A 21,001-nucleotide genomic window follows, 5' to 3' on the forward strand; every position below is an offset into this window, starting at 1 on the left:
GCCCTCACCCATGGAGCACAAGGGGACCTGGTCCCTTTTTCCTCCCCTCCTAAATCCCAGTCTGTCCCCAGGGAGCAGGAAGAAAGCAATTATTTTTTTCCCCCAAGGGTTGAAACAGTGCCCACGAACCCAGGCAGACACTGGGCTGTGCTCTCCTACCCACAACCTCCTCCAGAGCCAGGGTGCCTTGATCACCTCCCCTCCCTTGAAAGTAGCAGAAGCAAAATCTCACGTTGTTGGTTTTTATTTTGTACTCCATAAAAAAACATACACAAAAAACTGACTCTGCCTTGGCTGAGAACAACTGCTGGACACAGCTGTTCAGTGCAACTCCACAGACATCATAATCACTGCTGTCAGTGTTAGAATAAAAAGGAAACCCGAGAGCTCTCTTCTGTAGTAGCAAAAGGACTGACACCAGAAGTCACAGAAGGAGGAGGGGAAAAAAAGGTAAAAGTTTCTCTTAAAAATATAGCTCTGTGGTATGAGAAAGGGATGGCTGGGTGTCAACAACAAGAAAAGCAGTTTGTGCTCTGCTCTGGTCAAACTGCCTCCTCCAGTTCTGTTCCACGGGGAGGGACAATAAACACATCTCTGGGGCCCAGCAGGGCAGGAGGAGGCAGAAATTACACTGCTCTGCTCTAAAAGTCACAGTTAAAAGAAGTTATAAATTATTATTTAAAAAAAAGTAGCAATTCTCCTGATGAGCTTCCTTTTCCTTTCTTCTGTTTGATCTTCACCCATAAATCCTTAATCACAGGAATGCGGTACCTTTGGGGAGAGGAGTTAAAAGCATTAGGGATGGGGAGGAGGAGAACAGCCTTACAGCTGAGCAGAGCACGGGCAGAGGCATCTGGTCCACTTCCAGATGGCTACAACATCACCATCTAATCCACATCACTCTTCCAAGCTCCCTGTGGTCAGCAGGGACAGACAGACACTGCCAGAGGCCGCTCATCTCTGCTGGTGACAGAGGTCAGCAACATCCAGGCTGGATATCCAGTTGTCAGCAGCTAAAGAGTTGAGGTCAGACACATCCAGAGAAGCCAGCACACGGCTGCATGACATTCCTCACACTGCTCCACTCCCTGGCCCTCTAATCTAAGGCCAGGCTGGCTCAGTGAGCACTTAGAGGGCACACTGTCTTCCCAAAACTGGCCCAGGAGTTCTGAATTTGGCCAAGGTTACCGCCGCTCTGAGGTACCAACGGATAGTCCCCATCTACAGGCCATGTACCTTCTCACAGTCCTTCAGGCTCAGCTGTTTTCTTCTTCTAAAAAGAGAAGAGGGAAAAAAAAATAATTATCATCAGCATCACAAATGTGAAGGACCCAGCAAAGCCACAGAGGCTTCCCAGATATTTCCCTGTGGAGGTGGCAAGCACCACAAGGAACATCCTGTAGTCTCCCTCTGTCACCCCTTTGAGCCCTTGGAATGGGATGCAGTAGCCTGCCAAGCCCTCAGGAGCTCCAGCTTCTGTTGAGAACAAGATGAACAGACAGCTGAAGAGCAGCACTTACTCCATGGACAGGCCCTCTCTGCCACCAAAATGGTCCCTGGGTTTGACCCTTCCAGGGACAGGGATCTCTCCTGGGGCAACCCTTCTTTGAGCCACCCCAGTCCCAAAGATCAGGATGTCTCAAAATTAGCCACAGTGAACTGCAGGCTCCCCTATACTGCCAGCAAGGCCAGGACATGGCTCTGTTCCTTCTCCAGCCTGGCACACTGCTGGGATGGGATGAGCATCAGAGCCGTGGCTCAGAACAGCTCTGCCCATGGTACCCCAGCCCAGGGTCTGGCACGTACCTTCTTCTTTTTCTTGGGAACCTCAGTAGAGCCATCTGCTACAGGCTCCCCTTCAAAAGACACCTTTTTGCTTTTCTTCCTTTCTTTTCCAGTCTTCTTTTCTGGGAGAGGGAAAGAAAAGCCAACTAAGAGAGGGATTCTGGTATTGTCAGCCTCTGAGAGGGAGCACAGACTGGTAGGAGAACCTCCAGTAAGTTTATGATCACATCCAAACTTGAGCAAGCTTTCCAGAGCAGGAACTGGATGAACCCTGCTACAGGCAGCTGTACCCAGGGATGTTTCCTCAATACCTCTGAGCCAGAGCAGTTTGATCCCACCATCTGTCTACACATGTGGGTGGCATTACATAGGATTCCCTTCTATCCATATCCTGCTGCCCACCCGCTCCAAGGAACCGCTTCAGGGCTGGAAGAGCTGGGCACATGCCAGAAATGAGAGCAAGGGGAGCTGCTAACACAGGATGGGCAAGAGGTTCAGCTCTGCACAAATGCTGCAAGAGGCTTCAGCTCACCCCCCGTGCAACTGCCCACACGAGGGCCAATGGACAAGTCTGTCTGCTCCAAAAATAAGGGCTGCATTTCAGCAGAGCAGAAACCCCAGCAGATCTGGCCCAACCAATCCATCTCCTTTTCTTTCTCTTTTTTCTTTTTTTTTTAAAGCCCACGAGATCCAGCACAGAACCAGCTCTGATTTGCAAATGCAGGCTGCACCGCAAAGAAAAAAAGGCCTTTGGATCAGGGCAGCAGGCAGAGCACTACAGAATGGCAAGCTGTAGAGAGGTAACAAGTGACAGGACAAGAGGAAATGGCCTCAAGTTGAACTAGGGGAGGTTTGGATTGAGTATATGGAAAAATTCCTTCACTGAAAGGGTTGTCAAACACTGGAACAGGCTGCCCAGGGCAGTGGTGGGGTCACCATTCTTGGAGGTATTTAAAAGACGTGTAGATATGGCACTTGGTGACATGGTTTGGGAGTGGGCCTGGGCTGAACTTAATCTTAAAGGTCTTTCCAACCCAAATGATTCTGATTTAAGAGGGAAGCAGCCGAGCAGGAAGCCAATGGAGAATTGGGTGCTACTTACAAGGTCCTGCACTGGAGGCTGAACATGCATCAGCTGCAAGAACCTACTGCTAACTAAGCCCCAAGTGTAGGATGCTTACTTTTAGCTGGTTTTTTCTTTTCCTTGCTGCCTGCTGTCTTCTCTAGGTCACCATCTGCTTTCTTTTTTTTCTTTTTGGGTACTTCTTCATTAGCCTGCCCTTTCCGTTTCTTCTCCTTGGACTGCCCCACAGCCCCATCCTCTCCCGCCAGTTTCCGCTTCTGAGATGTTTTCTGCTTCTTGTTCTCTTTGTCTTTGCCCTTAGACATTTTCACAGCCTTGTCTGCTGTGGAGGATGGCTTCTTCTCCTTCTTTTCTTTTTTCTCCTTTTTCCTCTTCTTCTTCACTTCCAACCCTTCCCCTCCCTGCACTGCAGGGACTTTGGCAGCAGTGGTGACCTCAGTTTCGCTCCTTGAGCTTGGCTCCCCTGACTGTGGGACGGAGAGCAGGGCATGTGATGGTGCTGGGGTCACTTGCACCTCTTTTGCACCAACATCATTCTCTTTTGCCTCTCTCTTGCCTTTCTTGAGTGAAGCTTTGAGGCTGGCATGACCTGGCTCTGTTTTCCCTGCCACCTTCTCTTTGTTGGAGGCTTCTGTGGCTTCCTGCCCTGAAGGGGGGTTGTTTTCTGCAGAAACAGTGACAAGAGAGAGAAGATAACTCAAGAAGCATTCATTACACAGACCACAGTCACAGGAGGATGGAAATAACCATTTGAAGAGGAGCATCCAGTACTTCTCCCCAAGAAAGCTAAACCTGCTGGCTATCTATAGCAGAGTCAAAGAAAGATGCCTCAGCTTGAGATCAAGTATCTGGAGAGGGAAGTGGGTGACAACACCCACAACAGCTTTGGCTCTTTGACAAGATGGGTGAGCTCAGATAGAGCAGTCCTTCCCCAGAACACCATTCCCAGTAAGTCAGGGACCTTCCAAGGTGGTGAGGGTATCCACACCACCACGTCCAACCATCATCCATGGCAAACCCCAGTGCACTTGGGCCTTCCTGAGCCCATATATAGCCCTGACCTCTTCAACAGTCCTTTGCACCATGAAATGATTTGCCCAAGGGGCCAGCAGACCCATTTGAGCCTCCAGAGCAGGCCAGAGCTCACAGCCAGGCCAGGGTCCACAACAGAGCAGAAGCAGCTTCCAGCTCAAATCTTTACAATTTGCCAACAAACCAGGGAAATAGTATGACTTTTCCTTTCTCCACAGGTCTTCCCACTTGTTTCCCCTCTTCTGCACTCCAGATATGCTACAGAACCCACATAGCCCAAGGGGAGGCTTAAATAACAGCACTGTGTTCTTCAGCCAGCATTTGAATCTTCCACAGAAGCCATCACTACCTCAGCACACCAGTGCAGTGTGCCTCAGCTCCAGGGAAAGCCCTTCCTGCTCCTGTTAATTACTGTGGATAAAGTAGAGCTCGGAGGAGACAAAGGCACGGAGCACTGAGCCTCACAAGCAGCCAGCACAAGCAGGGTGTTCAGGGAGAGGGCTGTGCCATGGCCAGGGAAGCCAGCAGACGGCAGCAGCACTCCATGCTGCTGGGCTCCGTGATGGAGACACACTGGGAACACGGCCCGTCCCAGTGACACCCTCCCCAGTGTCACCCTCCTGTGCCAGCAGGGCTTTGCTCCAGGGCCAAGCAAATTCCCAGCCTTGCCAAAGGAGACCCACCTGCTTTGTGGTTTGCAGCCACCTGGTTGTCATCTGTGTCGGAGTCACTGCTGTCACTGCTTGAGCTGTCGGCTGGGGCTGCTTTCAGAGGGGCCTTGGCGGGAGAGTTCGCAGCAGTCACGGCTGCTTTCCCCGGCCCCACTTCACCTACAGGCTGGGGGGAAACCGTCTTTGGGGCCTGGGGTGCTGCTGGGGCCTTGGAGAAGCCCAGATAGCCTGTGAGGAGGGACTGAAACAGCACAGACACACTGAGGAGTCACAGCAGGGCAGCCTCCCACACACCAGACACGCAGATCTGTCTCTGCTGCTATTGTCCTCATACTCCAAGGGCCCACCTTTGGCCATCAGTGGAGTCAGCTCTGAAGAGCTCACGGCTACGAGGAGAGGAGCCAGCCTTGACAGACACCAGCTGAGCTGACAGCCACCAGAGCTGGCGGCCAGAGGTTCTCCTCTTTGTTCTCGCCCAGCAAGGCAGGCTTGGGGGAGGCTCCTGGCCACGAGCGTGCGCCCACGCACAGCTAATGCACTGCAGATGTGCTGCACGCCCTGCATGTTACTTACAAAGGGAATTTAATGGCTTGGACACGGGTTAAGTTACAAATAAAAGTGGGGGAAAAAAAATCCCTGCTGCTATTGGCACTGTGCACCAGTTCTCCTGGTTTAACCCTTGCAGGGTACCAGCTCCTCCCATCTCTTCTCCCAGTGAAGGTACCATGAGCTCTGGATCCAAGGTTGGCTGCCTGGGGATGCATTCCAGGTTCAAAAGCCTCTCTGTGCTCCCACCAAAAGGTCTTGCTCACACCACTGCACTGGGGAGCCCCCAGTTCTCTGTTGGGAAACCCACCCAGCACCCTGTCTGCTACGGCTGAGGATTGAGTCCTCTTTCGGTCCTACTTAGGAGCCTGCTCAGGTCCCATACCTGTGATGCTGCCTCCTCCTCATCACTGGACTCTGAGGAGGAGCTGTGGGCTGGCTGGGTCACTTCTGGTTTCTGCAGTGAGCCTGCTGGAAGAGCAGAATTCATCCCATTAAAGCCACCACTGCTGCCTGGAGCCGAGCTCACCTACCCAGCACAGGTACTGCCACCAAAAGGCCCTTTACCTCCAAAGAAAAGGGAGTGCTCTGCCAAGCTGGAGAGAGGGAACCACTCTCCAACCACTACACACCTCCCACAGGGTAGCAAGCACTGTCTCCACCCTGACAGCACTGAAAGCATCTTCTGGAGAGAACTGACCAGTTTTGGGGGGCTGCTTGGGCACCTCCTCCTCGTCACTGTCAGAGGAACTGCTGCTGTCTGAGGTGTCCTCTGCCGGGGTGGGCAGCGTGGCCTGGCTCAGCTGGGCATTCTGCACTGCCTGCAGGCCTGGCTTCTTCCCCTTGGCAGTGGAACTTCCCGGGAGCAAAGCAGCCTGCGGGGTGGCAGTGTTGGCTGGAGGAGCTTTTCCCACAGGAACCGTTTGCTTTAGGCTGGAAGCAGCAGGGGCCTAGGGAGAGAAAAATGAGATAGATCTGAAAGGAGGAATAACTAACTGTTCATGTCCATGAGCTATAAGCAGCAGCCTGGAGCAGATGAGCTTGAACCACCTCAGGCCTTCTTCACCTGTACCACTCCAGTTCGTGTCAGGGTTAACCCAAGAATCTCTCAGGCAGGACAGCTCCTCTGGCCCCCAGGTGAAGTGGGCAGCTGTGACCAAGCAAACAACTGCTACCACAAAAGAAGGAGGAAACCAGTCAGCCAGTTGGGAGACAGGAACAGCAGGGCTACCAGGGCTACCCTCTCTCCTCTGCCTCACCTCATGGTGTGGTAACAGTGGTTAGGAAGAGCAGCCCTTCTCTCCCAGCTTCATAAACACACTCCCTCCGCTGAGAACATGGCACCAGCCTCAGGTCCGGCAGACCCATCTTCTCCCTCTCCCCAGGGAAGATCCCCACCTTAGTCTCCTCCATCATTACCTTTCCTGCCAGCACACTGTGCTCCGAGGAATCTGTGCTGAAGCTTTCAGACACTCTGCTCACTGGAGGGACAGCAGGAGTTTTTACCCTCTTCCCCAAGGACAGGGTGGCATTGGCCTTTGCAGCCACCGTGCTCAGACCCGGACTCACTTTGACATTCTGATGGGGCAGACTCTAAAATAGATGAGAAAGAAAATCAGGACAGAGCACAACCTGGAGGGAAAAGATAAAAAAGCATACACCAATCCAGCACTAACTCCTGAGCCTTTCCATCATTTTCAGCACCAAGGCCTTTTGTTTTTTTTTACTCTCTCCTTTACAGACCAGCTCTGCCTCCCACGAGCCTCTGAGGCCTCTGGCACAGCCATGAGCAGCAGTGAGGGCCAGCACCCCAGGAGAGCCAAAAGCATTAGCTCAGTGCTCCAAAGGCACCCACCAGGAGGGCAAGCAGGTAAAATGTGTTGTGCTTGCAGACTGTGAATCCCTACCCACTGCAGCACCAGCAAGACTGCAGTTGCAAACCTTTGCATAGCGGGCACTTGGACTCCAAGATGTCTTCTACACTCTAAAAGTCACATACCAAGAGCTAATTGGCAAGAAGGATAAACAAAGACACCAATCACAGGGAAAATCTGCCTCCAGGTCCACAAGCCAGCAACAGATTAGTGAACAAATTAACAAGAAGCAATTTTGTTGCCTCACATTTAAAACCTCCCATCAAACTTAATGTAAGGGAAGTTAAAAATAGAAGAGCCAGGGGCATGGAAATCAGGCATTGACGACGGGGACAAGACACAAATGCCAGCAGAGGAGGGAGCAGGAGCCACGAAGGAGCATTTGGCCTCCTTGTTTGTGTTACCAACAAGGCTACGTGAGCAGCGCTGCCTCTCCAGATCTCTGACAGGCTGGGCCTTTGTGGGCTGACATTTCCCTCACAAAACATCTGGCCTTCAGAAAGGAAAAGGCAACGCTCTGCCATGCAGAGCCACCAATCCAGTGTGAGCTCTCAGCCCTCACACAAAGCTCAAGTTACAGCAACTGCATTATTTTATACAATCTTAGTACTATAAACATGCTCTGCTCAAGGACTGCTCAGGCTGGCTGCCTGCCCATCAGCTGGCAGGAGACAGCCTTTCCATGGCCACAGCATCAGACCAACATGGGGAAGAGTTTCCTGAGTGCACATAATGTCCCTCTCCCAGCAAAGGCACTGGTAGAGGATGGGATTGTGTGGGATATGAAGTGTGCTTGGCCACCAAGCCCTGGGCTCAGAGCACCAGCCAAGCCACCACCATGTAGGAACGGTAGCCACGTTCCTTCGTCAGTGTTTTTTCATGCAGCTTTTTGGGCTCAAACTGCAGCAGAAGCAGAGAGACACCCAAGAGAGCTTCGCACCAAGGCTGTGTCCAGGGAGCTGTCCCCAGGGAGCTCAGCCACAGCCCTGGAGGACTGGCATGGAGACATGGAAAGACTCCAGTGGGAGTGCTGGGATCAGCTCCATGACACTCAGCCGTGCCCTCAGCACAGATATGGAGTCATCTCCCTTCTCCACGGCAGGCTCTGGCTCCTCCAGCTGAAAGGCAGCAGGACCACTGTGCTACCCTTCAAGGCAGATCCTTCCATCCTCCCAAGGCTTGCAGAAGAGGAGTCCAGAGAGCTCCAACCTTTTGGGAGGAACCAGGCAACGGATTGCCTTGGAGCTACACAGCTCATGGAAAGATGCTGCCTGTAAGGATTTGGCTGCTTTTCCACTCTTACTTCCTAGGGTAGAGCAGAGGGAACAGAGTCCCAGAGAAGGTCTGGGTTTGTGTGTCTACTCATGCTCCTGTCAAAGCATTCACATCCCCCACTGCTCTCACAAATTGCAAGATTGCTGTGGCCAAGATGGGCACCCAGATCCAGGGACACTGCCAAGAAAACCTGATCCAGCCAAGGGGAGGCTCCTCTGAACCACTTATCACCTGCCCAACTACCATCTTCCAAATCCTGAGACCTCCTGAGCCGCAGCACTAACAGCCTACACACCCAGTGCATCAGCAGCTCCTCACCTGAGAAGGGGGGACTATTTCATTCTCTGAATCTGACTCCTCGCTGGAATCATCACTGCTGTCCACAGCTGGAGGGGCTGTGGCTGGTGCCGAAGTCGGTGCCTTCTTCACATTTGTTGGCTGGGGCACAGAATTGGTTTTCACTGCAGGAAAACCATAAGAGATTGTCACTGTGAGAAAGAGTTGCTCTCTGTGGCCATCCAGAGCAGGAGCTATCACAACAGGCTGCACTGTTCCATGTGCAAGGGAGAGGAGGAAACCCACGAGGTGAGGGATCCTGGTTACTACCAGGAGACTCACCAGCTTGTGGAGGCTGCCTCTGTGCCGCAGGGGACTCCTCTTCACTGTCAGACGAGTCACTGCTCCCGCTTTCTGAGACCTGGCTTTTCAAGGTGCTTCCCACTGCTTTTTCAGGCGGCCCAGCTTTTGCAGGCTGGCTCAGGTTGGGAACAGGCCCGGGCTGTTCTGTTAACCTCTTAACAAAACAGAAACACAGGCCCAGAAATGTCATGTTAGTACAGGTGTTGTTTAGGAGTTTAAGTGCAGTTTCAGCTCAAGTTGGGTTTTGTTTTACCCTAACACAGCTGTTACTAACACTCTATCCTTGGCATGTTAGGAGTGGAAAAGGCTTCAGTTACTGCCTGGACTGAGCTGCTGTACACACATACCTCTGCATTTAGCAATTTGCTTCTGACAGGAAACCCGAGCGTGTTTCACTCACGAGCACGCAGGCTGACAGCGCTCGTAAGCACGCAACAGCAATTCCTCCTTCAGGCAGAGACACTGGCTGGACAGGAGCCTGAGGAGAAAGCACTGCAAACCCAAGCTTTCCACTCCAAGGAAGACTTTTATTCAAGTATGACCTACCCCCAGCTCAGGGAATCCACTGAGCTGGGAAGCCTTGTGCTATAACACTTGCAAGATTCAGAGACAGTAACTGAGCAGCTACATCCTAGAGGTGCTGGAGGACTCAGTCTTGACACAGGGCTGACACAAGGGTTTGGGGACACAGAGGGCAGGCAGAGATAGACTGGAATTCACCTTGGAAACTGATGTGCCAATAGGTCTCAAAATTTAGGAATCTCCAGACAACAAAAAGCCTCTGATGCTTACTTTCTATGGCACCTGTCAACACCGATGTCCCAGGACAGGCCACAAGCCACTTCCCCAAGCAACTGCTGTGTCAGCACTAGGAATCACAGTCATCTCATTCCCAGATACACAACTGCCACGTGAGACCCTCTCTTTTCCTGGTCCCTCTCCCACTTTGTGTTGAGGGCTGCAGACCCCTGTCCTGCACACTGATGGCTAGTGGTGGCAGAGGGACAGGCAGCACTTGTGCAGAGATCTGGGAATTTCACCCCCCACAGATACTCCCCAGGCTCACAGTGCTCTGCACCCACTCCGTTTACTCCACTCATGGCTCATCTCCGGGCTGCTCTGCCAAAGAGTACATCATGTTTGCCAGGGCAGGCAGACCCTGTCCCCCTGGCATGTGATGGCAGCCTGCTTTGCCACTCAACGAGAGATTCCTGCCCAGCTGCACCGCCCCTGCCACCCCCCTGCCATGCTGCCAACACAGTGATACACCCCAGCAGCAGAGAGCACCAGCCTAGCAGCCCCCTCAAAAGACCAATCCTACCATGCCTCCTGGCACAGCCCCACCACAGGCTGCCACTGGGGCAGTGTTTATCATCTCCAAGCCAAACACTGAACAGACAACAGCATCTGCATGTTTATCCCATTACAGAACAGCTCTCCGAACAAGCCAAGTACATTTTGACTCTCTGCTCAGAGAAACAGAAACCTCCACTAGTGCTTGGGGAGGGGGGACTGCAAACCTCAATTCTCTGTTTTGTTTTGATACCAGTGAGTCACAATCTCCAGGAGATCGGCCAGATTTGCAAAGCTGAAGAGAGAGACACTACTTGAAGCAGAAGAAGAATTCACACGCATTACGCTGAGCGTGTTAGCTCCTCTCCCTGCTGTCCCAAGCACTGCTGTGCAAGGGAAGAGCTTACCAAGATCAGAGCCCACTCACTCAGTTTTAAGCCCTTCATAGCAACAGGACTGGTTTCTCCCCCTGTGCGGATGCACAGCACGGGGCTGCTTGATTTCCTAACTTAGCAAGGGAGTGGGAAGAAGCTGCCATGCAGGAGCATCCTAACACAGAAAGAACACAACATCATCCACAGAGAAATCACCATAAGGTTTGCACAGCCTCGGGACCCCTCAGATCTTCCTGGGAGGAGGCAAAGGTCCCTCCATCCCCATCAGATGGCTGCAGGTGGGATCAGAGCAGCTGAGTTACACCCAGGGAGCAGGTAACACAGGCATAGAGCTTCTGACAGCCTGGGAGTCACAGGTACTGAAGTAACTCAGAGAGGAGGAAAATAACTCAGGAGGAAATCATTTTTCCTGCTCCCTCTCCAGCCCCCAAAGCAGGAGCTGCCTGCGGCTCCGTGAGTGTGATGACTCAGCTCCCGCACAACCCATCTGCCACTCGCTGGGTCCATTTGCATCATGCAGCGCTGCATGACAACAGGGGGAACAACACCGAGCCACGTGCGCCCAGCACGTTGTACAACCACATTCCATCGCTGCCTGAGCACCGCGGAAGCACCGCCGGTGGATCGGGACTGGGACCGGTATCTCAGCTGTGCCACGGCCCAGCAAAGGTACAGCTGTCAAGTGCACAGGAGGGGGAACAGGGCTCAGAGAGACTCTCGGTCTTGTGGGAGATCCGGCCTCTCCCCACAGGGCCCGCGGTCCAGGATAAAAAGCCGCAGGCACAACTCCTGCTAGCGCAGCCCACGCGGGTTTTCCTGGGATGCTCAAGGAAGACACGGGTTCCCAACACGTGGATTCACGTGCATCTCACACCCACTCCTTGTAAACAGAAGCCAAAGCCATAGGGTGCCATAGGGTTCAAGTGCCACTTTTGGCTCAAAGCGTTCAGGAGAGAGGAAGCAGAGCAGAATGAGCAGTTCCAAAAGAAAAGCAGCCCACAGCATCTTTAGGATCAGACTGTCCCCCATCACCATCCTTCCCCCCAGAAAATATGCAAAACACCTTGTCAACTTCTTTGACTAAATATTCCTGAGTCTTCAGGGGTAAACATACCAATTAAGCAGTTCAATTTGGGCATGATGTTCATTTTAATTGTGCTAATCCACCCCCACATGGAAGGATGAAGCAGCTTCCAACGCTCTGTATCTGTTTGGATCTTGCACAGAAGCCAGAGGAAGTTGCAGGATACAGTAAGTCAGTGGTTAGCATATGCCCAAGTAGCAGATGGTGAGGATGAGCTAAGAAGAGTTTGACTGGGAGGACAGGACTGTGGACACAAGCTAAACCCAATGGTTTGTCTTCAGGCTTCACTCGTGGTCTCTGCCTGTAGGCTACTAACACGGGAAGAAACAGCCTGTTCGGCAAAAATAGAGCTCCCTTGGTGACAAGCTCTTCCTTGCTGTGTCAGTTTGCAAGAGGGAAGATGCTGAAGTGGTTAAATCAGCAGGTAAAACTTGCTGCTGACAGCTTCACAGAATCAACACGGGGGGAAACAAACCTACCTCAGCACATCCTTCACCTACAACCCTTCCAAAATGGACAAGTCTCAGCGGTTTTGCAGCGGGACCCCACGGCACAGCCATCAGAATAGCTGTTCCTGTCACCCAGAGCTGAATCCTCACATACCATCAATCATGCAGGAAGAGAGCAGCACAGAGCCAACTGTTGGAGATGCGTCCCCCTCCACCCACCTTAGCAGACCAAGGCTATGAAGACAAAAATGCAGAGCCTTGCTGGCTCCTGCCTGTCAGTACTGAAAGGACGTGTTGACAAAGAGCCTCCTTGCAAGGACACGTGAGGCTCTGCCCCCGGCTTCCATCCCTCCCTTGCAGACAGTACGTGCCATCTCCAAAAGGTTGCTTTCAGGGCACTTTCTGAAGGGCCCTGCAGCTCAGAGTCAAGGCAGGAGGTCTCAGCACAACGTGTGGGATTTGCTTCCCTTTGCGTTTAGCCACCTGGGTCCAGTCTGAGCCCATGGTTAGAGAACTCCAACCAAACCCTCACAGGAGAGCCAAGACCCCTCTAGCTGTGACCCTGCACACAAGGTCCACCCCAGAGGGGCAATGCACAAGTGAAGAGAACAACTGGTATCAAACGGGGTACCCCCCACCCTCCTCTGGTATGGCTGGGTGAACAGAGTTAGGCTGTACTTGTTGCTTCCAAGTGGAAAGATCCTCCTCTCTGAGGGAGATACAACATACTCCTGGTGTTTCAAGATCAGTATTAGCATTTAAGGGATAAACATTTGTCCTGCATATCCCATCCCTTGGCACTGGGCTGAATGACGATTACCTACCTTCTGGCTGATGGGCACAGGGAGATCCTCCTCTTCACTGTCTGAAGAGTCAGAGCTCTCCACTGGCTTTGTACTCTCAGCAGGCTTTGTGGGAGCAGCAGTCCTTCCCAGCGGGGTTTTAGCCTGCTTTGGCACTGCTGTTTTTGGTGCTGGCTTCCCTTGGGACACTGGAAGTGTTTTTGCTGGAGATGCTTTGACGGAAAGTGATGCTGCTGGTGTAGGTTTCACTGGGGATGGGACGGCCTGGGAGGAGTTTGGAGGTGGCTTTGTCTGGACAAGACATGAACAGAGTGAAGTAAGGCAAATTCCACAGCAGCATAATTCATTTGCTTAGACTGTAAAGAAGGGAAGAGATTTCAGAGTCCCCAGGGAAAGGCAAACCCTGAAGGAAGTTTAGTGACTGGCAGGACACAAGGAATTCTTTTATCTAGCTGTGTGGGGTTAGTCCCCCAAGATGAGAAATCAAGACCAAACATTCTTCATCAGCCTGCTGCTACTACCAGTCCCCTCCAGTGTGGTACAACGCAGCACTTTGCACTCTCCACAGCTGGGAAGCTGGGTTGCACTACAGCTTGACAGTTAGACACTATTTATTGCTATTTAAACCTGAGGAGCAAATTCCACCACGACAATTTGCCTCTTCAGGTGGTAAAAGAATTGCTGGGAGGTTTTTTTATTTAAAAGTACTGATGGAATTTTTTTGTTTTGTTTTAAGAAAGGCACAGTGGGTTGATCAGAGCTCAGAGCCAAGACACCGAGGTGCTTTTGAACACCCCACGCCTCTTTCCTCCCACCCCCAGCAAGACTTTGCTACACACTACGTGCATTTACAACATTTTCTCTTCACCGCAGTTCCCAGCCCTGAGAGGTGTGCAAGGAGAGAGAGAGTCTCAGACAGACGCACTTGGGTTACTGAAGGAAGTTCTTCATCTTCACTGTCTGATGAGCTGCTGCTCTCTGATGTGTCATCGGGCTGTGCAGCCCCTGGAACTGTTGTGGATGTAGGTTTGCTCTGGCTTGGTGCCAGCGCTGTTTGCTTCACTGCACTCTTCTTGTGAGACACCGGAGCAGCAGGTGCACTTTTCACAGGTGTTGCATTAAATTGCGCTGCTTTCACAGCTGGTTTTGCCTGGTAACAAAAGGGAACAGGACAATCAGGTAACACCTCAGAAGAAAATGGCTGAAAGCTCTAACTGTATGGAATGTTTCAAAGCAAGCTGCCTTGCTAACTTTGACCAGGACAGGCTCGTTCAAACCCTTGGGTTGGGGAGTATCTGAAAAAAGTCACTTTCTTCACAGACTCCCTGACTACACACGTGAAACTGCACACCAATCACCTCCTACAGATCAAAGGATCTCCCTCAGCTTCAGGCACCATTAGAAACTGGGATGGAATGGTTGATGTCAGCAGGGGTTAATGGGGCTCTCAGCCACACACCACCAGTTCTCTGGCTTTGGGGATCTCACACACCCAAGGTAAATGCTGCAGCACTGCAGCATTTCCTCTCGTCTTCAAAAGAAGGGAAGTGACTTCTTAGGGACACAGAATGTGTTGGAGAGGTTACCTGGACGGCTGGAGTTGCCAGCTGCTCCTCCTCCTCCTCAGAGGATGTGTCCTCACTTGATTCCTCACTGCTGCTCTCGGCAGCCCCAGCCGCCTGCTTCGGCTCTGGAACACAAGCGAGGAGATGTCACAGCTGTTGCCTGCTCTGAGCCCCCAGAGAGCGACGCTAATGGGGCTTCTGAAGTCAGGAAAAGAAAACAAGCTGCAGAGAAGGGCTAAGGGATTTGCAGGGAAGAGGACCCAGCCCTGCTGAAAGCATCAGTGGCCTGCTGGGAACAGCTTCTCCAGACAAACACTGGCCCACAAACAGCACTCCAAGAGTGCAGGCAGAGATGGGAAATGCTTCCTGGCCATCCTGCCATCCTCTGACCCTACAGGATGCTGCCCAGCCACACACAGCTCCCTGCAGGGACACCCAGCCTGGCTGGGCCTCCTCTGGAAAAGAGCCAAGAGAAGGATCATTTTCAGAGCTTCAACAGTCTGTGCCTCACCCCCCTCCTCCAACACACACACACACACTTCAAAGCACTTATAGATTTTCTCAAAGACTTCAAAACCCAAAACTAATCATTTGCAATTGGGAATAAAGAGAAAACGCTGCAGTGCCTTTCAAAAAAGCTGAAAGTATCTGTAGCATCAGTACTGCATCTCCCGTGGACACGCTACGCTGTTACCCCAACCCTGTAGTGCTGGGTGCTGCCAGACAGACATCTTAGCACAGGATCTGCTGCTTGAAATGGGAGCAAGCACACTGGATTCATCCCACGGAGCTCCAGAGCTGGCTGCTTTGCAGTGTTCTAGCAGCCTCCCCAAGGAACACGCATTACTCTGAGCTTTCCAGCAAGGGAGCTGAAAGGAACAGGCTGAAGGCACGTCTCAGACCCAATTCACAGCAGAGCTGGAGCACACACACACATTTACCACACCCTGCAGGCTCCTTACCCGCTTTGGGGGCCGGGGCCTTTGCAGTCGGCGTCTCCCGTTCCTCCTCGCTCTCGGACGAGGAGCTGCTGCTGCTGCTGGAACTTTCTGGTGCTTTGCTTTGCCCTACTTTGGCCGTGGCTGCTGTGGCATGTCTGGGCTTCCCAGAAGCAGGCAGTTTCTGGGCCTTGGCTGGAGCTGGAGCTGCAGCCACAGCATTGGGCTGCTGCTTGTTGTTGGAGAGCACAGTTCTGTCGGGGGCAGGGAGTGCCGCCGCTCTGCCCGCCGGGGCAGTGGGCTTGGGAGGAGAATGCAGGGAGTTGGCAGCTTTGCCACCCACCACAGCTGGTGTCACCTACAGGAAACACAAAAATTAGAAGCCCACACACAGATGAGGGGCTAAATTGGAGACAGTGTACCTTCCATAGTAATCTGGCAACCACGTAAGCGCTTTAAGGAAGGATTTGGGAGACAGATATCTGAGAGAAGGCTTATGGCAGCATAGGAGGGTCACTTTAATAAGAGTTCCACGCCAGCTCACAATTCTACACATGCTAAGGAGTCTGGGACAGTCCTGGCCTCAGAGTACCATCAGCCTTCAAAGCCAAGAGAATTGCCTTACCGTCACTGCACCTTTCCCAGCCGGTGTCTCCTCTTCTGACGAGGACTCATCCTCCTCACTGCTTTCTACAGTCACTGCTGAGTTCGTGGCCAGAGAAAGGCTGGCTGCTGCACAGGAGAGAGCCACAGAACAGCTTTGTGAGTGTGTTTCTCACACCAGTGTGGCCTCTGGTTTGCAGGAAGGTCCCAGCAGCAGGGCAGGGTCCCATCTCCACACCTGCCCCAACACCACCATTGCTGCTGTCCCTGTGACAGACAAGGGCTTTGCTCCTCCAACCCATCCTTCTCCCCAGCACCAAGACAAGGAACCTGCCAAGATCTGCAGGTTTCCAAAGGCTGGTCTACAGCAGATGAACTGAGCCAAAATATATCAGACACATGGGTTTTTGATAGACTCTGCAAGCCAACGCCACCCACACCAGCTGCACCAGGGACCTATCCTCACTTCAGACAGGGGGCATGGGCTTTCCAGACCAACTAACAAGTCCTTCCCTCACCCATGTGACAGGCCAGTCCCGCTGATCTCACACACACCTGGGACCAACTAATGCTCCACAGTGGGCAGTGACAGGTTCCCAAGGTTTCATCCAAGTAACAACACCCATCCCTCCCCAGTGAATCATAACAGCTTTTTTCTAGCTTCAGCAGACATCTGTGTTCCTCAGAAACTCCACATGAGAAGAGAAGAGGGTGCTAAATTAGTTGTCCTATTTTTCTATGAGCACAAGGGAATAGCCATCACATTACAAGCATCTACTCTAGCCAGGCAACTTGGGCTGCTCCTACACAAGCCTCCAGTCCTACTCTGTCAACCCCAGGGAGAGGAAAGGCTCCTACCATTTGCAGCTTTCGCCTTCTCTTTCTCATCCTCTTCTTTCTCTGAGCTCTCAGAGCTGCTCACGGGATCAGGAACTCTGATCTTTTCTGGGATGGCCGCCTCGTCATAACTCAGCTTTCTTCTCCTCGAATTTGGGGGAGTTCTAGGGAGGAGAAATGGTGTCAAAATGCGTAAAATACATCATGAACAAACTGGAATACAATTATTCATTTACTGTCAGGTGAGGCTCCAGGACAGGCAGTGTAATTCCTCTACAGCTCCTAAGGGGATGGGAGAAATAATTCTCTAACCTGCAAGGGGCATCTCTACTCCTCAGGAAACTCCCAAGAGCAACATATCCCTGCAACACTCAGGAGATACTGAACCTAAGCCTTTTTTTTCCCCTGTGCCCTAAGCAGACTCCTTCCCACTTTAGCAGAGAAGTAAAAAAATATATGGTCGGGATGGTATTCAGCACAGAGCTAAGGCATCCTACAGAACAAATTCCATCTCCAGGAGACAGCTATAGCCACAGAGTCAGTAAATGCAGCCCCAGGGTTAGGGCAGTGATCCCCAAACAGGTCTTGGTATTCCACAACGCCAGAAAAAATTAATCTAAAGGCTATAAATGCCATTTGAACTTGGGCTCACAGGTTCAGGGCAGGAAAGTCAGGCTGCAAAGAGGTTTAAGAAAGAAAGTGGCTGGACCTCCAGAAGATGTGTTGGAAAAAGGGAATGAAGAGGCCACAGATAAGCTGTTCAACTGGGTTAAAACATTAAGCTGGAGAAAGATTCCTCCAGGTTCTAAATCCTACCTGTACCAGAACAGATGATGTGGGCTAAAGTTATCCATGCTTTCATTTGAAAATTAAAGAGAACACATTTGCTTTATTACAAGGATAACACTGGGCACATGATGCGATTCACACAGGCAATACTTCTGAGCCCTGAGACACACAATCACCAGAGGCAAATATCCTCACTTCTGTGCCAGTTTAACTCATTTTATTTGCTCATCTGTTTAAAAAACAAGATTAGTCCAACAATTTGTCGAGTAAAGATTGTGCTTGCCATCAGAGCATTCCAGCAGCACAGCTGTAACAGCAAGTTTTGCGCAAGCAGGCTAAGCCAAAGGCACGTTTGCTATTCCAAAGTCCTGGTAACTACTCCAATAATACTTTTAATAAAACAACAGGGCAGCCCACACAGGCAGCTCTGATCCTGCAACACCTTCCTGATCCAGTGGCAGCTGACAGCACAACACAGGCTGCTGTGAGTGATCAGCTCAGGGATGCTGTGTGAGGGGAAGATGTGGTGTCTGCTAGCACTGTCCCTGCAGCATTCCAGAGCATCTGAGCGCTGCAGGGCTCTGGCTGCTCCTAGGATGGTCCAGCTTTCTCCTACCCTCAGGCACCTTTCCACCCACTCCCTGCATCCTCCAAGACTAAATGCAGCTCTGGCAGGAGGCTACTCCTGTAACTGCAAGTCCCAGCTTTTAGGTTCACTCTGGAAGAGTTTCTGCAGGACAGCACCAAGGACACCTTGGTGAGATGGGCAGGAGCCACAGGGTAGTTTGAGGAAGGACATTTTGGGGCCAAAACCCTGTGGAGTGACAAGATGTAATAACTGCAGCTCACTCACAGGAGCACTCCAGAACACCTTCTGGATAAAGAGAACTACTGATCAACACATCCCTCCTTCTGACTCCAAACCAGGCATAACTCAGGCAGACCAGGAATAACAGATCTTGGTGGGGCAGGCACTGAAGGAGGAATTAAACCTGATGCAAGCCCCCTGCTGCCCCCAGGTTTAACAGCAGCAGTGTCTGGGAGGCTTTGCTGCAGCAGGCAGGGTAAGGTCACCCTCACGACCCGCGAGAGCAACAAATTGTTAGAGGCAGGAACTGCAACCCCTTTTCTGTGCTGCTACACCCTCACCTTGACCCAGCCTTTCTCCTGCCCAAGTGTGCAGCAAAAACCAAGGCAGCAGCAGTGAGGCACGAGGTGTTCCAGCAAAAACACACCTTTGAGGGAAACACTTCCCAAGGCTGCTGGCACGGCTGCACTGAGGAGCACTCTCACTCCAGCACTCCCAGCTCCAGGGATTCCCTGGATAACCCAGCGCTGAGGCTGCCAAAGGCCTCCTTGCAGCCCTGCACTCCCACATCCAACCAAAGCAAGGCCTGGGTGGGTGCCACTGTTGCTGCACCCCACGGATGGGAAGGCTCCACACTGCAGACCTTCCCGTGGGGAATGTGTAAGTGTTGGGAACATGTCAGGGCTTGAAAGCACAGGCTGAGACCAGGAAATGTCCTCTGAGTCAGATCATCTGTGATCTGTGCCAAGGTTAAAGTCCCTGCAAGAGCTCTGGCATTTCAGCATCTGCTCAACTTTGTTCTTGGGTCAATGCCCCTGTAAAGCATGTGGCTTTAAAAAGAAAGTGAAACAGAACTGGGGAACAGATTCTTGACAGTAAAGCACAACTCTGAGCCTCATGACATTCCAGTCCTAACCAGCACTAACAGCATCAGCTGCTCAGAACTAAAGTAGAAAACTTATCTCCAAGCTCAAGAAATTTTAAAAGCAGAGTAATCCTGAACATTGGAAACGAATTGCTGTGAAACCAGAGGTTAGGAGGAAAGTCTGCTGAGGACAGCTATCATTGGAAATACTCTGACAACTGGGAATTCCAGCAAATAAAGATTACACACGCCATGCAGCCTGGAAGTTAGCACAGCCTGGAATCTACCTGATGCTCATTTCATCCTTTGACTTACTTTTCCCAGTGAGTAAAGATGTCCTCGAGAGAGGTCGAGAGGGAAGGGAGCAACTTCTGTGAAAGCAGAGGGAACACCAGTCAGGCTTCCAGCCCCGTTTCGAGATGCGAAAGAGACCGCAGGGGCCCCTCCAGGAATCCGCGGGAAAACGGGACCATGCCACCCCCACCCCCAACACACACACACGCACGCACACACACGCTCCCCGTGAATCCCGCAGGGCCGCGTGTCCCCCGGGGGGTTTCCCCGGCAGCAGCAGCACGTGTCCCGGTACGGGGCAGCGTTCCCCGGCGGGCTGCCAGCCTCCTGCGTTCCCCCGGGCGGCTCGGGGCCGGGACACCACGTGGGCGCGGCGGGCCGGGGTGCAGCCACCGAGCCACGACCGCGGGGCCCCCCGGCCCGCACCGGCGCCACAGCCGGGGGTCGCTGAGGGCGCCAAGGGGGTCCGGGCCCTGCGGCTCCGCTGAGGCCCGAGGGATCACCCCCCACCCCACCCCCCATCCACCGCGGCCCCGCCGCCTCCCCCGCGGCCCGGGCGCGGCCGGCCCCGTTACCTGCCCGGTCTGCGCCTGCAGCTCGCGGGCGGCCCGAGCGAAGCCGCCGCGCAGCAGGTGCTGGTGGATGAGGGCGAGCAGCTCCCGCCCGCCGCCGGCGGCCATGGCACCCCGCGCGCCGCGCCGCCGCGCGTCACTTCCGCCGCGCCGCGCAGCACCATGGGAAGTGTAGTCCCGCCGGGATGGGGGGGGTGTCTCGGGGGTCGCTCCACGGGGGTCTCTCTGGTGGGAGATGGAGGCGGGGAAGAGGAGCGGGGATCAACCCACGGGGGGCTCTCACACCGCCCCGCGAGGAGATGGGGGGAAAGGAAAGGGGGGATCAACCCATGGCGGCCCCGGTGGGAGGCGAGGAGGAAGGAGCAGACGGGGGTCGTCTCCTCCCGGGGGTCGTCTCCTCGCACCGCCACAGCAGGGCATGAGGAAGAAGGGAAAGGGGGAAGCGCCCCACGAGGGTCTCTCGCACCGCCCCCCGGCGAGGGATGGAGGGCGATGCTGAGCGGCTGGGAGTGCCCCCGTGGAGGCCCCGCACATCGCCCCGCTGGGAGGCGGAGCAGGGAAGGGGCGAGTGTCACCCCACGGGGGTCTCTCACACCGCCCCGGCAGGAGGTGGGGGACGATGGAAAAGGGGGGATCACCCTCCCGGAGCTGGGCCCCTCACACCCCGTCGGCAGGAGATGGAGGCGGGGGCAGGACGGGCGGCCCACGGGCGGGGGTGGCACGGCGGGGATTGCTGCTCCCACCCCCGTGTGTCATTCTGTGCTTTTCGGAGCAGTTCTTCCCGCAGGTTTCATCCACGG

The 21,001-nt window shown here is 53.2% G+C and overlaps 1 protein-coding gene across 3 annotated transcripts; it reads right to left on the reverse strand.

Moving 5' to 3' along the window:
* Nucleotides 1-228: 228 nt before the first annotated feature.
* On the reverse strand, nucleotides 229-20,335 carry TCOF1 (treacle ribosome biogenesis factor 1). 3 transcript variants are annotated; one of them, XM_050311993.1, is made up of 18 exons: nucleotides 20,205-20,335; nucleotides 19,651-19,706; nucleotides 16,895-17,037; nucleotides 16,059-16,165; nucleotides 15,458-15,791; nucleotides 14,517-14,620; nucleotides 13,856-14,080; nucleotides 12,952-13,221; nucleotides 8,886-9,060; nucleotides 8,586-8,728; nucleotides 6,538-6,711; nucleotides 5,819-6,068; nucleotides 5,504-5,589; nucleotides 4,585-4,813; nucleotides 2,967-3,533; nucleotides 1,807-1,907; nucleotides 1,237-1,273; nucleotides 229-771 (listed from the first exon to the last, which is right to left on the reverse strand). In XM_050311993.1, the coding sequence occupies exons 1-17, from the start codon at nucleotides 20,307-20,309 to the stop codon at nucleotides 1,241-1,243; spliced, it is 3,102 nt and encodes a 1,033-aa protein (XP_050167950.1). In that variant the 5' UTR covers nucleotides 20,310-20,335; the 3' UTR covers nucleotides 229-771; nucleotides 1,237-1,240. The 3 variants fall into 3 exon arrangements, with proteins under 3 accessions (XP_050167950.1, XP_050167952.1, XP_050167949.1); XM_050311995.1 differs by having other exon boundaries at nucleotides 229-1,273; nucleotides 5,504-5,586; XM_050311992.1 differs by having other exon boundaries at nucleotides 229-1,273.
* Between the last annotated feature and the right edge of the window lie 666 nt (nucleotides 20,336-21,001).

This window comes from Myiozetetes cayanensis, unplaced genomic scaffold (genome assembly GCF_022539395.1).
Source record: "Myiozetetes cayanensis isolate MyiCay16 unplaced genomic scaffold, myiCay2020 scf17, whole genome shotgun sequence".
In the NCBI taxonomy this organism is placed as follows: domain Eukaryota; kingdom Metazoa; phylum Chordata; class Aves; order Passeriformes; family Tyrannidae; genus Myiozetetes; species Myiozetetes cayanensis.